The 15,074-nt window shown below is 39.1% G+C and overlaps 1 protein-coding gene across 3 annotated transcripts in view; it reads right to left on the reverse strand.

The window, feature by feature from the left end:
* Nucleotides 1-6,818, reverse strand: part of cux1.L (cut like homeobox 1 L homeolog) — a 248,213-nt gene extending 241,395 nt beyond the window's left edge. For 2 of the 3 annotated variants that reach the window (XM_018246295.2, XM_018246294.2), the window contains exon 1: nt 6,341-6,818. In XM_018246295.2, the coding sequence (XP_018101784.1) occupies nt 6,341-6,403 (63 nt within the window). In that variant the 5' untranslated portion in view covers nt 6,404-6,818. The remainder of the gene's footprint in view (nt 1-6,340) is intronic. The other variant, XM_018246296.2, reaches the window with a different exon arrangement.
* Nucleotides 6,819-15,074: the final 8,256 nt, after the last annotated feature.

Raw genomic sequence — 15,074 nt, forward strand, 5'->3', positions numbered from 1 at the left:
CACCCACCATAAATTACAATAATAAAGTGCAAGGGATTCAGTTATTAAATTTTAGAACGGTTTTAGAAAGTTGCTGCAATGTAAGAAGTATTATGACAAATGTGTTAAGTGCTTTAATTACATATTTTTTCTTTTGTTTCTTTGTAATCTAATATTCCCACAAAAAAGTAACAGATGCAGCAAAGTCAAAAACAATTCCCAGGAACCATGACTAAAATACCCTTTATACATTTTTATAGAGCATATCCCTGTGCAAAATACATTTCTAGGTCATAAAGCAACAAACACAAGTTTTTCAAACCCATCAAAGTTGATTCATATTAGGGGCTGCTAAAGCTATAGATAGGCCATACATATGGGAAATAATCTGAACATAAAAAACCTTGACTTTAAGCTTTTTGGACATAATTTGGCTAGTGTGTGCATGTGCATAATGAGCAATCATTGTAAGGCAACTTTTTGTTTGTGTTCACTAACATGGAATTATTTTCTTTTGAACCATTCAGCACTTAAGCTGGCCATAGACGCAAAGATCCGATCGTACGAATCGTGGATTAGTACGATTTTCGGACCATGTGTGGAGAGTCCCGACATTTTTCGTCCGTCGGAGATCGGTCGTTTGGTCGATCGGACAGGTTAGAAAATTTCTGTCGCCTGCCGATAATATCTCTGCGTGTATTGCCGATCGTACGATTTTCAGTGGGAGACTGTCACTAGTGTTGTCAGACATAAGTATCGTACGATTGCTGTCAGGGGCAGAACATTGGGTGATCTGTTCTTATTTGATCGGAATGGTAAAGACTTTGATCTGAATGGTTAGTGGAGGGTCGGGAGATGGGAAAGTCAGATCGTACGTTGATTCGTACGATCGGATCTTTGCGTCTATGGCCAGCTTAACACACTTGTAAAACTTTCCAGGCTAGAATTCATTAAGACCTACAGAGTTGCACATGCAGTTGGAAAAAAACAACTCAAGAGTACACAGAGTGTGAGCTCTGCAAAACAGAAGCCACCCCCTTTGTCTCAGTACTTCATTTTATAAATGTAAATGTATTTATTATGAAAGGATCCCAGATTATCCACACACATACAGAGAGTAAATGTTTTCTCTAGCATACAGACAAGGCAAAACAAGTGATCAACCAGCTAGAGATGATTATTCAGCTTCAGATAAGAGCACATACATTCACTGTAAGACTGTTGCAGGAACAGCCCCCCCCAAGAACAGCTAAACAGGGTGCTCCAATATCTTGCCAAAAGGTAAGCATTATATAGCCTAGACTCCATTATATCTGTAAAAACCAAACCCATTCTTTGTCAGGGATAGAAAAGACTGACCATATAAAACTTTATGCAAGTTAAAATGCAGGCTAAAATCCACTTCTCCACACCACTAACCTTAATAAGCATTTTAAAGAGTTATTCCCCCATAAAGAGGCCCAAACTGTTATCTATTCAAACCTGGAGTATGTTTGAAGTTATTTCATGAAAACTGCATGCTATACACTTACTAAGCAGAGGATCGATAACAAACCCTGCTTTGGTTAGCGGTAATGTGTGGTTTCAAACGTATTATATGTCCCTAATATGGAGGAGGAGTGATTACTCCAAAGTCAAAACATCTTACCAACTCAAGGGACAGGGTTAGAGAGGGGCAAAAAGAGGTATGGAGATGTATCATCACTATGTCCCTCCAGCTGTTAGTAAGCCCAGCTCCCAGCCAACCCCAATAATCTACAGAATGCGGATAACCTGAGGGATCTTGCAGGTTGGCCAAACCTTAGAGGTATAGTATCTGTTATCAGGAAACCAATTATCCAAAAAGCTCCAAATTACAGAAAGGCTGCCTGCTATAGACTCCATTTTATCTAAATCAAAAATTTTAACAGTATATATTTCCTCTGTAATAATAAAACAGTACCTTGTACTGTTTGATTTAATTAATCCTTATTGGAAGCAACCCCAGGCCATTCAGTTTATTTAAAGGGGTTGTTCACCTTAAAACAACTAGTTGGTTTCAGAAGGATCACCAGAAATAACAACTTTTTCCAATGACTTTCTATTTTCTATGTGTGACGATTTTTCTAATATTGAAGTGTAAAGTGTCATTTCTCTCCTTCTAAAGCAGCTCTGGGAGGGGGGGGGGGGTCGCCAATCCTGTAAACTGTTCTAAATGGATACATTTAGTTGATACATTTCTTATTTTTGTCCCTGCTGAGCAGAATCCCTGAGTTTCATTTCAGTCAGTTGTTAGAATTGATACAATTGTTGCGAATACTCCAGAGAGGCTGCTGAGAAATGTATCAACTAAATTTTGCAAAATTGTAACAGTTTAGAGTCTGCGCCTGAATTACTGAGCTGCCAGACTCAAACACCAGAGAGACATGAACATTCAACTTTAAACTTAGATTTTGGAAAAAACTTAAAAAATAAATAATGGAAAGTAATTGAAAAAAAGTCTTTATTTCTGGGGAACAATCTAAAAACAACTGAATTGAAAAAAGTGTTTGGAAGGTGAACAACCCCTTTAATGTTTGCATGATTTTCTAGCAGATTTATGGAATGAAGATCCAAACTACCGAAAGAGCCTTTTTACGGAAAACCCCAGGTCCCAAGCATTCTGGATAACAGGTTCCATAACTATATAACTATTTAAAACATTTAATCTTCAAACATTATATGATGTGAACTTTACCAAGGACATTTTGTTGTCTACGGTCAGCAGAGTAATGTCCTTAAGGCCCATAAAAAAGATGGAGGAAATTCATGACCCTTAAATAATTTTCCTACTGCATTAAAAGAATGAATGCTTTTTGCTTAAAAAATATCCCAGTGAGTGCAAATGAGGGTGCTTATCCTGGTCCCCTCTGAAAGGAGAGAGAGAGAGATCCTAACATGTTATTGCTAATCTAGTAACATTATTTAGGATTTCAGCATCTGGATCTCATTTTGAGTACTCCACCTGGTATTCCAGGCACAGGATTATAAAGTCGGAATTCAGTACACTTCTCTTTACAAAAGTCTGTAAAAACAATATTAACAGAACAGAAGGTGCTATAAGTAAACCCATAAGGTCAACGGTGCCTTCTCCCATCAGGCCATTCACTTGTTGAGACATCAATATTTAAATACTTAGTGGCTCTTTCTGTATTCCTTATTTGATACACTGTAATAAACTGAGGGCTATGTGCTCTGAACTTCTGATCCACAACTGATGTGTTGTTTGTTTTTCTTTGGGCTTCTTTCTAAACCTTGCAGCGAAACAAGGCTGCTCACTCATATGAAATGTGAGACCCTTCACCTTCTCTATAAGGACTATGATTAATGGGTTTCAATTTAACAAAGACACAATCATGATCTTTGTGCAGTTGACAAAATGCAATCTATAATCCTTCCAAAAACTATTATTTCAAGGACAACAGACCTTGTATTACCATTTCTTCATTTGATTTTCACACCTACATGTTTGTTCCGGCTGAATAAATTAAGCGTCTGCACACATTTTGTTTCACACTCTATTATTTCTAATTAGGCTTTTTTGGAGCCTTTACGTATTTTTGCAACCCTACGGAGTGAGATCAGCTACCACACTTTTCCCCCAACCAGCATTCAAAGAAAAACAAGATTAATCTGTCACTAAAGAAAGGTGTATTTTATATTTAATTATCTTTAAATTGAAGAAACATGATCAGACATAAATGTCAATAAGAGCAGTACTTTCAAAACAAGTCACTATATAAAATACATCTGACAACAACTGCAACAACAAAAAAAATGACTACAAAAATATTTAATAGAAGTTAAATACTTCACGTAGCTGCAGGAATATGTATTAATGTTTGCCCTTGTGGTGAAGATCTATTGACCTGAGTCATGACTTCACAGCCCAGACCTGTTCTTTTTCAGCCTTTCACACAATAAGAACAGGAACTGGTTTGGTAAAGACAATCTCAGAAAGAAAACAACCACGGGTGAAAAAAAAAAAAAACACCCTATGGGATTTTTAAGCTTTGAAAAAAAAAAAAAACTCACAGACAATACAATCACTTATATATTATATAAAAAAGCGTTTGTGAACCTTAATACTGGAAAACCAAGTAAAGATTACATTTACACTACAGGAAAAATGTTTAAGATTTAAATGACCATCAATATTCTCTAATTCTGCTCAGAATGTAATAAATGAAAAGAAATCTGTTCCTTAATATAGAAAAACATCAGAAACAATGTGTTACCCAGTACAAAGTTTACAGAATTTCTTTTCTGATCCTTACACAAAACTGGGTAATCCCTTATTATTACATTATATTACATGCAGCCATAATTTCTGTAAGGATATAAAGATAAAGTGCCAATTCACTGTACAACTGCATCAGCAGAAACGTCACACTATTCTACCCAATATTCAGAATAAAAACAACTAAATAAAAACTGGTACCAACAACAATTTTAATATCACATGCGATTTGGCTTTTCATCACTGAAAAGGCACATGAAAAGTTCAAGCATAATTGAATTATGTTAAGCAAAATGATACCAGATGGTACAGCAGTAAATGTAATGTTAGAAATCTACACCAAGCCCTATATAGATACCCATTAAGGATATCACATTGATGCCAATAGTTTTTCTTCCATACAACATCGATGTTACATGTTCATCCTAGTCGGTTTACTTTAAATCAATGACACCAGAAATAGTAGCAGAATGGGTCTGTACGGCATCGTAGTTGTGCAATCCCAATAAGTCTAAAGCTGACCATAGACGCAAAGATCCGATCATACGAATCTTCGTAAGATCGGACTTTCCCATCTCCCGACCTGCCACTAACCATTCCGATCAAATAAAGTACAAAAGAACAGATGAGTCGATGTTCTGCCCCTGACAGCAATCGTACGAAAGTTATGTCCGACCAAAGCTAGTGACAGTCTCCCTCTGAAAATCGCACGATCGCTAATACATGCAGAGATGTTATCGGCAACCGACAGAAATCTTTTAACCTGTCCGATTTACCAAATCTCCGCCGGACGAAAAATGTCGGGACTCTCCACAAAATCTCCGAAAATCATATGAATCCTCGATTCGTACGATCTGATCTTTGCGTCTATGGCCAGCTTAAGGCCTCATTTACACTTACATACATGAGCTCGGTTTCAGTCAGGTTACAGCCTTGACATCATCAGACAGACATTCAAAATACTGGTCAGACCCGACATTAAAGTTATTTCATATTAAACCATAAGAAATCAGACAACCACAACAAAAAAAACAGCAATTTAGACATAATATCAATTCGACTCTACACAGACGAACAGGGAACAAGACTGTCAATCCAATGACTTGTGACGCAACAAAGTTGCTGCTACTCCTTCCAATACTCACAGTCTGTTTCTAAAGTGTGACCAGACCCATACATGCATGATATATAGAAAAATACGGACGCTCACAACTTGGGTTCAGGCTTCATAAAATTCCCACCTTTCTCCAAGACTTGAAACCCAAAGCAAAACCTTATGAGAATGAGAATGCAGATCCCTAGAACTTGTGAGGTGACAAACACATTCACAATTAAATCCTAGGACAGCAAAAAAAAAAATCAAAACAATAAAAAAAGTATCCCACTGGATAATTAAAAGGCTATTTGTTTGTTCCTGCTGAAGTTTCCCTTAAAAAGGCATCCAATAAAAACAAACAAGAAATCCCACCAAAACAAGCGATAAGCATCACCCCCTGCGCATCTACATGCAGGAAATACCAGAAGGCAAAGGGCAATATACAGAATTCTTTTAATTTGTGTCCTTTATAAAGTTTCTTCAGTAAAATGCGAGTCGGAGAAGCAGCGGGGCTGTGCGACTGTAGCTCAGAGGCTGATGTAGGGAAGGAGGAGGGGAAGCAGCAGCAGCAGCTACAGTCTGGCACCACAGCGCCACCACCATCAGCAAAGCCAAACAAGCAGGGAAATTAGGCAAGTTCAATAAAAGAGCGGAGCGAGAAAAAAAAAAGTACAATAAAAAAATAAACTTGAAGAGGTGTAAAGGTGTTGGGGGTAAAAGTGGGGTCCCCACCGAGCCGGACTCTCGGTAAGAGCAAAGGGGACACGGGAGAGGAAGCGGGGGAGAAGAGGAGAGCGGCGCCACAGAGCCGGCGCCATCTTGGCTGATCGATGAATTGAACAAAGAGGATCAATTTCTGATAAAACGTTATCAATGAGAGCGGCCGGGAAAGAGGCGATTTTGCCCCAGTGCCGGGCCGTACAGAGGGCCCCGGAACGGACGATTGGGAAGCGGGGAGAGAGCGGTACAGGGTGAGACAGAAGAAAGGGGAAGAAAAGGGAGCTGACCTGCAGCTGCTGTAAATCAAAGCGCTTCCAATATTGAAACATCGATCCCGCATTGGCCGCCATCTTGAGACATATTGAGACGGAGTGAGAGGCTGATAGAGAGGGGGCTGGAGTTCAGGAGCAAAGCGGCGGAGGAGGGGGAAAGGAAGGAGGGAGGGAGCAAGAGCAAAACACGGAGCGGACTTCCACACCCACCCTCCCCTTTCTCTCTGCCGGCGCCAAGCGGCTTATCCCGGCTTCTCTGTCCTTCACAAACCCTCCAATTGTACCGGGGCTTCCTTGTCATAGCTCCCGCCAGCTCAGCGCTCAGTGGCCGCGGCTTCATCGGGGCCTCCGGACTGGGCGCATTTGCGCTGCTGTCCCACGGTGGGAAGCGGGAGGCGAATGAACTAGCTTCACCCTGCGCTCTCACAGTACTTTTATTCAGTTAAAGGCTGTGGAATCACCGAAAACTACTTTATTTCTGTCAGCAGCGTTTAGTCTGTACGATAACACTTAGCCTAGCGCTTTCTGAGGGAATTTCAACTGCGTATTTACAGAAAGACTCAGAGAAATTATTCACATAGACCTTTATGTTGAACTTATAAAGCTTCAGTGTTTCATATAAATTCTAGCAACAGGCAAATGATGTCGAAGTTAAAAGAAAAAAAGCAAATGAAGTGGCAATGTGCCTATTCCCAACATATTTAAAAAATAAATAAATATATATATATATATCTATATATTGGATTCTGCCGAATCCATTGCGAAAGATTAGTCTGAATACAGATCCGAATCCTAATTTGCATATGCAAATTAGGAGTGAGAATGGGAAAACATTTTTTACTTCCGTGTTTTGTGACAAAAAGTCACGAGATTTCCATTCCCACCCCTAATTTGCCTATGCAAATTAGGATTTGGTTCAGCCGGGCAGAAGGATTCGGCCGAATCCTGCTGTAAAAGATCGAATCCCCAACCGAATCGGTGCATTCCTAATAAATATATATTTGTTTAAAGGGAATGGCGCAGAGATTCCCAGCGTTTTCTTTTATCATTTACATGGCAATAGGTGGCAAATCATTGGTAATTGCCCCTCTGTTGACATTATTTTTAATTGCCAGGAGTTTGCAGGTCAGGTGATTATCCAGTGCCCACCTATGATCACCTGACCCAAGAGTCTTCTGGCATTTACCATTAAAGTCACAGGGCAGTTCACAGTGTTTGCCACTGCCAGTCGAGAGATGTCAAAACACTGGGGTTCTCCCTGTTGACAGCTTCATGTACAGTGAAAACTTCGATTTTAAGTCCCCTGATTTTTTTCCGCAATTTAAATATTTTTTATTTGTGGTCCCACGAATTTATAATGCACAATGGGTGCATTTCCCCGATTTTAAGTAATGTTTTTCCGGATTTTACATCAAAATTTTGTCCTGATGTATACGCTAAAACTTCTTTTTTCCTCTTATTTGTGAAATAAAGAGGTTTAAAATATGCTTATATCCTTTCAGTACTTGAAGAAAACGTTACTTTAACACATTTCCCTGATTTTACATTTTCCCTGATTTTACATTTTCCTGGATTTTACATCATTTTTTCCCAAGTCCCCTAAAAAAGTAAAATGCGGGTTCTACTTGCAGCTACACTTAAGGGCTATTCCACACGGGGAGATAGCCTTGCGTTTGCGGTCGCGGCGACAAAGCGCCGCGCCAGTCGCCGCGACCGGCGCAGGCGACAGTTTTGTATGGGCGCCTATGTAAAAACGCCTGTGCTAACCACACGAGGCGATGCGCTTTTCAACAGTCGCCTGAAAATGCCTCGCCAGGCTTTTTCAGGCGACTGTTGAAAAGCGCCTCGCCTCGTGTGGTTAGCACAGGCGTTTTTACATAGGCGCCCATACAAAACTGTCGCCTGCGCCGGTCGCGGCGACTGGCGCGGCGCTTTGTCGCCGCGACCGCAAACGCAGGGCTATCTCCCCGTGTGGACTAGCCCTAAACGTACGGCATCTGTTATCTGGAATACTTGAGACCTGGGGTTTTCTGGAGAAGGAATTTTTCTGTAATTTGGATCACCATACATTGTCTGCTAAAAATGTTTAAACAAAAGACCCTGCTACCAGCATGGATTTGTTAGCTTTCGTCGTTTTGCCATTACAATGGAAATCATAAAAAAAAAAGTATGACTTGCTTAAAATGGACTCTATGGGAAATGGTCTTCCTAGGATCTGCCTGGAAAATAGGTTTTCTAGATAATAGATCTCATACCTGTCTTTTTAATACATTACAATATTGAAGCTGTAGAGTTGATAAACTGCAACTTCAAATATAAATATTCTTTATAAAATGCAGCTTCATTCCTCTTAGCTCTTTATATCCCAATGACAGGGATCCTGTGAGTTGGATGCTCTTTGGGACAGGAATGCTGAAGGGTTGTAGTTCAACAAAACCTTGAGGCTTTTTAATTGTTAAGTGGATGGTGGGAGCTGTTAATTCTAGAGATGAATCAGTTGCCGTTCGCCGTTTTATAGAATTCTGAGAAAGAAAATGTTTGTGATGTAAAACCACAACCCAGCTAGTTTTGCTTTATATCAGAGGGAAGAGTAAATCTGTACTGGTGGGTAACTACATAATATTTAGTTTTTTGGATAAAAAAAAATAATAATAGAAAATCAGGAAAGCCAGGATGTGACTTTAAAATGATTGTATATATAACTGTAAGGTGCTGCATCACTTTCTGGTTCTGTCGGCATCAATTATGATGACAAAATTCCAAAAGTTCAGGCACCTGAATGCCATGGAATTATCACTAAACCCAATAGATAATCAACACCACATATTGATTTTGTGATTCTCTAATTGAGAATTCTCAACTGAGGTCAGCATGGAGCAGCACAAAAGAGGGCAGCTCGCCCCTCAGGAAGTCAGGTCCATTCCCCACAACACACATATCTCTCCCTCCTCTCTGCCCTACCCCCCACCACACCAACAGCGTTATGTCAACATGACAGGAATGGCTGCGCTAGAATAATAACAAAAGAATGCACTCTGATCATCTGAGAGAGTGATTATAATCGATCATTATAATATAAGCTAACCATATGAGGGGGAAGGATGGAAATTCAAGCCCTGCCGGAGACAGCCAAGATTTTAAAAAAAACTTGTTTATGATAGACAATTCAGTAATAGTTTTTTTTGCCATCAGCATATAATGTTTTTACTTGTGCCAGCAAAATATGTGTATTGTTTTGTTAAAGAGTAGAAGACGCTCAGTGGTTACCTTTGTTTGCTTACAGTGCTGAGGTTCTGAGTTCAGTTCTAATCTATCTGCAAGGAACTTCTAACTTCTTCCCTTCTCATCATGGCTTTCCTCCCATACTCCAAAAACATAGGCAGGTTGTTAAGACACCTGATGAAAACTTATTCTAGTGTGTGAATGTGATAGGAAATGATACTATACACTCCACTAGTCAGGCACTGATGCGCAAGCTCTTTAAAGTGATGTGTAAACATGGGCGTACTATATTAATAGAGTTGAATAGAATGAAGGGTCAAAAATTGCTTTTGTTCTATGGTCACTTCTTGTTCTCATGTCACTGTCTCTAATCAGCTTTCTGATGTGCCTGCACCCGGGTCTACTGTGTCGGCTCGAGTGCAGGCACACAAATTGAATTTTGATGAAAAACTGCATACTCACGCATTTCAGCGGCATACCAACCTCATGTGCCTGCACCCAGGGCAACATAATGGATCCAGGTGCAGGGACATCAGTAAGCTGAACATAGGGGCTGATTCTTGGCCTGCGTTTATCCACCAGGTATGGGAGTAGCCATAGAGATGCTCTGCCTATGAAACACTGATTGTGAGGGTCAGTTTCTACTCACAAATAATAAAACATGCACACTAGTTTAAAGGCCAAATAGCATATGTTCCAATTAGCCCTAAATAATGCATATTCATAACTGCCCCAATAGCTCTAAGAAAAGAATTAAAGGTATTTTTAAAGGAACAAATTATTCTTTTGAGAAATGACACAGTATATTTAAAAATAAGCAGTATGTCTATTATATGAGTGGGATTTTTGTTAGGTGTTACTGTCCCTTTAAATTTATTTTCCAGAAGTCTGCTATGTTCACGTTTAATTGATGTCTAAGCAGAGTCCTACCAGTATAGTTTTGGTTCAGTGGAGCCTTAAACAATACATATTTGTGACTTCATTCAAAACTAAAATATCATACATTTTACAAATGACACAGAACTTTCAAACCTGTAGACTTTTTTGGGCATTTTTAATTTTAACTTGGCTGATGTGAAGAAAACGAAAAAGGTGAACAATTAGGGGGTTATTTACTACACTCTGAATGCCAAAAACCCGAAATATTTGGGTTTTTTAGTATACAATCTGAATTTTTAGTGGAAACAAAAAACACGATTTATTTGGGATTTATTATACCCTGAGTATTGAAAAAGTCAGAATCTGAAGTTTTTTTTGATCTGTGCTGGGTTTCGTGCAATAATCCGAACATTTCAGGGTTTTCGGGCAAAAATTTGTATTTTTTCTCAACTTTTTTTTTTTTTAGTTTTTTCCCGCAAATTTTTTTTTTCGAAAAAGTGTATTAATAAATAAGGTGAAAAAACCTGTGCAGATTTGGTCTGTGTTTTTTTCATAAAAGATTTAGATAAATTCGGACTTTGATAAATAACCCCCTTAAAGTCATGTAAAAAAAAACCTTTTCTTACTGCAAACTGCAAACCCATTGTCAAATGGGGTGTAAACTTCCCAAGAAATGTTGGCTAGTAAAATAAGATGCAGTTCTAAGCAACTTTCCAATATACATTCATTGCAATTTTTAGTGGTTATAAAGCAACTTTCCCATTCTGCGCTGCTTGTCTGTTCCTTTGAAAAACGCAGCAAAAGTCAACCTTGCATGATTCTTCACAGGTCTGGAAATGATCTGGTTTCTGCTAGTCAGAACAATAGAAACCATTTAATATGCATGATAAATATATATTGAAGAGTTGCTTAGAATTTCCTTTCTTTAGGCAAAATACAATTTTTGCGTTTACATCCCCTTTAAATTGAAACATTTTGAATCAGTCAACCACTGACATTCTTTTGTCATATTTTTACATACTGTATATAGAGCACACGCAAGGCTATGGGGCAGATTTACTAAAGGCAATGTCAGTAATGCTGGTGACGATTTGGCAGCGTTACCGCTTTCAGGCACTTTGACGATTTACTAACGGGTGCAGGCGTAACTTCGCTAGCGAAAGAGACAGACGGTAGCGGTCATTCCAGGTGAATTTTCGCTCTGGCGAACAGACGTTACTCCACAAATTCACTAAGATGAGGATTTTACTCTTTCGCCAGACTTGCCATCGCCAGCTCAGACCAGGCAAAGTGCACTGGAGTGCATAGATCTTCCTCAATCTTCTGTTACTTACATAAGGTTGATCCAAGTATAGGAGAAGGAAGAGGAACTCCAGCAGTATTACTGCAAACAACTTTTTTTTTCCAGGCAGTGGTAAACACAACATGTTTCGGTTCAAAACCCTTTATCAAGTGAATAAGGACCATTAACACGTGCACCCATTTAAAACTCATATGCACTTTGACCTATACAACATAGTGCAATCTGGGTAATCAATTTAAAGAGAAATGTACTAACACATTTTAAAACATTGGTGCGTATATAGGTTGTATTGCAACAAATAAATAGTGAAGCCGGTGCTCAGACCATAATTGTGTGCACAGATATAAAAAATACAAAAGCCACACTCTCTGCTTGTCTGTAACATGGATTCCCTGCTAGAGGCTGCTGGGAGTTGTAGTCCATAGTGAGGGGGTAAAGTGACACTTGTATCTGTGTGTGTAACATTATTAACACATAAATATTAAAGCCAGTGCTCAGACCATAATTGTGTGCACAAATATAAGAAATAGAAAACTTTGCAGCATACAAACATTAAAACAATTAAAGTTAAAAAAATCCCAATATTGTATTCACCTTTATTTGCTTGTATCCAATTGCGATAAGTCCAGCAGTTGCAGCACAGAGCAACTATTAAGGAATTGGACGCATACCATTTGGAAAAGCTGTGCTAACCAGCATCCCCCTCTTCTATTTGGACTTACATAAGGTTCCCTGGACTTGTGTAATGTAATGTATTTGCTGCAACATATACGTCCATTCAACTTTATAATTTCCCACCGTGTGCTAATTAGCCTGATCGAAGACCTCTAACGAAGTTGAGCTAGGCATAATTAAACGCTAGCGCATTTTTGCTTTGATTGCAGAAGTAACAATAGCGCCCTGGCCGCAACCTCGCATTTTAGGAAATTAGCGTTTGAGCGAATTCTCTTTGCAATGGCTGCGAAGCCATCGATGGCAAATTTTCGCCACTTAATAAATTTACCCCTAAGATCTTTATTTTTAATGGAAAAGGAAAATCTCAATCACTGGGGGTACCAAATGTTAGGAACCGCCCACCAAGTGATTGTAATCTACCTGATACCCAAGCCAGGTTGTGAATGCACACACCTAGTAAAGTGAGAAGCAGAACTCTAAGCAAAAAGCTGTCTTTTTCACTCTACTACACATTTGTTGACCAAAGGCCTAGACTTTTTCTTTGCCTCTTCTCTTATTTTTTGGGGTCTCCCTTTCCTAAAAGTTGGCTTTAAAGTTACTTGGAAATATAAATGAAAGCAGATTTTGTTTATCACCGGTTTGGACTCATGAAGCAATGTAGTAGAAGTCAGTTCTCTATATCTGTTACTTAGCTGGCTACGGCTACATTGTTTTTGGAGTCAGAACCGAAAGTTAGCAGCCACACAGATGCTGATTTTAATAGAAGTTACATTTACAAATAACTTAATTTACATTTAAACACACATCATTTTTGTAATTATTTTATTATGCAAAACATTTTTTGGGGGGACTTCCCCTTTAATGAACATTGGGAACCTTGTGTGTGAGTAACAGAAGAACAAAAAAGGACAAATATGTTTTTGGTTATAGATTATTTGAAGTTCAAAACAATTTCTTAAGTAAATGAAATGCAAATTTCAATCCCTCCTCTTGCTCTGCCTGTCATACTTTGTAGCTAATAGACCACAGAAGGTATGATAGCATCATAGATTATTTGCTCCCTTTTCCTTGAACCAGATAAATGTATTTAATATGCCAGATTCTGTGTAGACTTGAATATAATTTTTGCAGTAGTATTATAGGTCTAATTGTTATATTTCTATACTTAGGGATTCACATACATGCCTGTCATAAATCTACCAGTAGGACAAGAGCTGGTTTATCAGGGCAATTAAACATTGTAATGAAATGCACAAAGTGATTCTGTACCCCAGAATGTCTTTTCACATGTCGATTTATTATGTCTATTTATTATTTTATTAATGAAAAAATTTAGGTGCCTTGAGGTGAGTTCAATAACTTGCTTCAGATGGCAGAGCCGCAAATTACCAGGGGACAGCAAAAGGCTATTCCTGGGGCTGGCCATAAATGCAAAGATCCGATCATACGAATCCTCAATTCGTACGATTTTCAGATCGTGTGTGGAGTGTCCCGACATCTGTCGTGCCATGCCTTTCGGTTGTTCTGACGATCTTCAGTGGGAGACTGTCACCAGTTTTTTTTGGACATAACTTACGATTGCTGTAGGGGCAGAGCATCGGCTGATGTGTTCTTTTTCTACTTTATTTAATCTGAAAGGTTAGTGGCAGATCGGGAGAAGGGTTAGTCTGATAACGATATTGCATCTATGGCCATCTTTAGTCTCTTCTAGTGCAGAGAGCACAATTGCACTTTCTGAATTGCTCTCACTGCACTAGGGATGTGGCCCCTGCTCCAACGCTCAGAAAGGTAATTGTTGGGTGTGAGGGGGGCACCATCTGAAAGGCCGCCTCAGGGCAGCCAGACCCCCGGAAACGCTTCCAAATGTAAATATTTTGCCCATTAAAATAAATAAATGTTACTTGCTTATAAACAGGGATAAACCAAATCCAGGATTTGGTTCGAGATTCAACCAAGATTCAGCCTTTTTCAGCAGGATTTGGAATGGGCCAAAATCCAAGTGCCTGGCTGAGCCGAATCCGAATCCAAAAATTCACGTGACTTTTCGTCACACGAACAAGGGAGTCCAAAAAATTTTAACAGCACACTGCAAGTGTTTCTCTTGCTCTCTTTTCCCTTAATTTACATATGCAAATTAGAATTCGGTTTTGTATTCTGCAGAATCTTTCACAAAGGATTCAGGTTGGGCTTAATCCTAAAATGGTGGAGTTATTGATAAACAGAAAAAAAAAATCAGATTGCAGTAGAATTTTTTTTTTTCGAGAACAATGTGCATGTCAATTTTATTTGTTGGGTATGCACATTCCTTTATTTTTTTTTTGAAAAAGGTTTTTATTAATTTTTCATATCATGTTATACATTTCTTGGACATTTTATATCTCGAATTACTAGTACATATTGGTTGTTGATGTCATAGTACATACAATAACTGAAAGAAAAGAATGAAGTAAATAAAAAATGCACATTCCTTTTAAAGGGGAAGGAAACCTAGTTGGCGCAAAAACCCTCCCCCCCTCCCGTGTGTTGCCCACCCTCCCTCCTCCCCCCTGGCCTACCCGTCCCGCTGGGCAAATGCCCCTAACTTGTTACTTACCCTTCTGCGCAGGTCCAGTCCAGGGAGTTCACAGACGACATCTTCCACGCGATCTTCTTCCTGCTTTGAACGGCGCA

This window comes from Xenopus laevis, chromosome 2L (genome assembly GCF_017654675.1).
Source record: "Xenopus laevis strain J_2021 chromosome 2L, Xenopus_laevis_v10.1, whole genome shotgun sequence".
In the NCBI taxonomy this organism is placed as follows: domain Eukaryota; kingdom Metazoa; phylum Chordata; class Amphibia; order Anura; family Pipidae; genus Xenopus; species Xenopus laevis.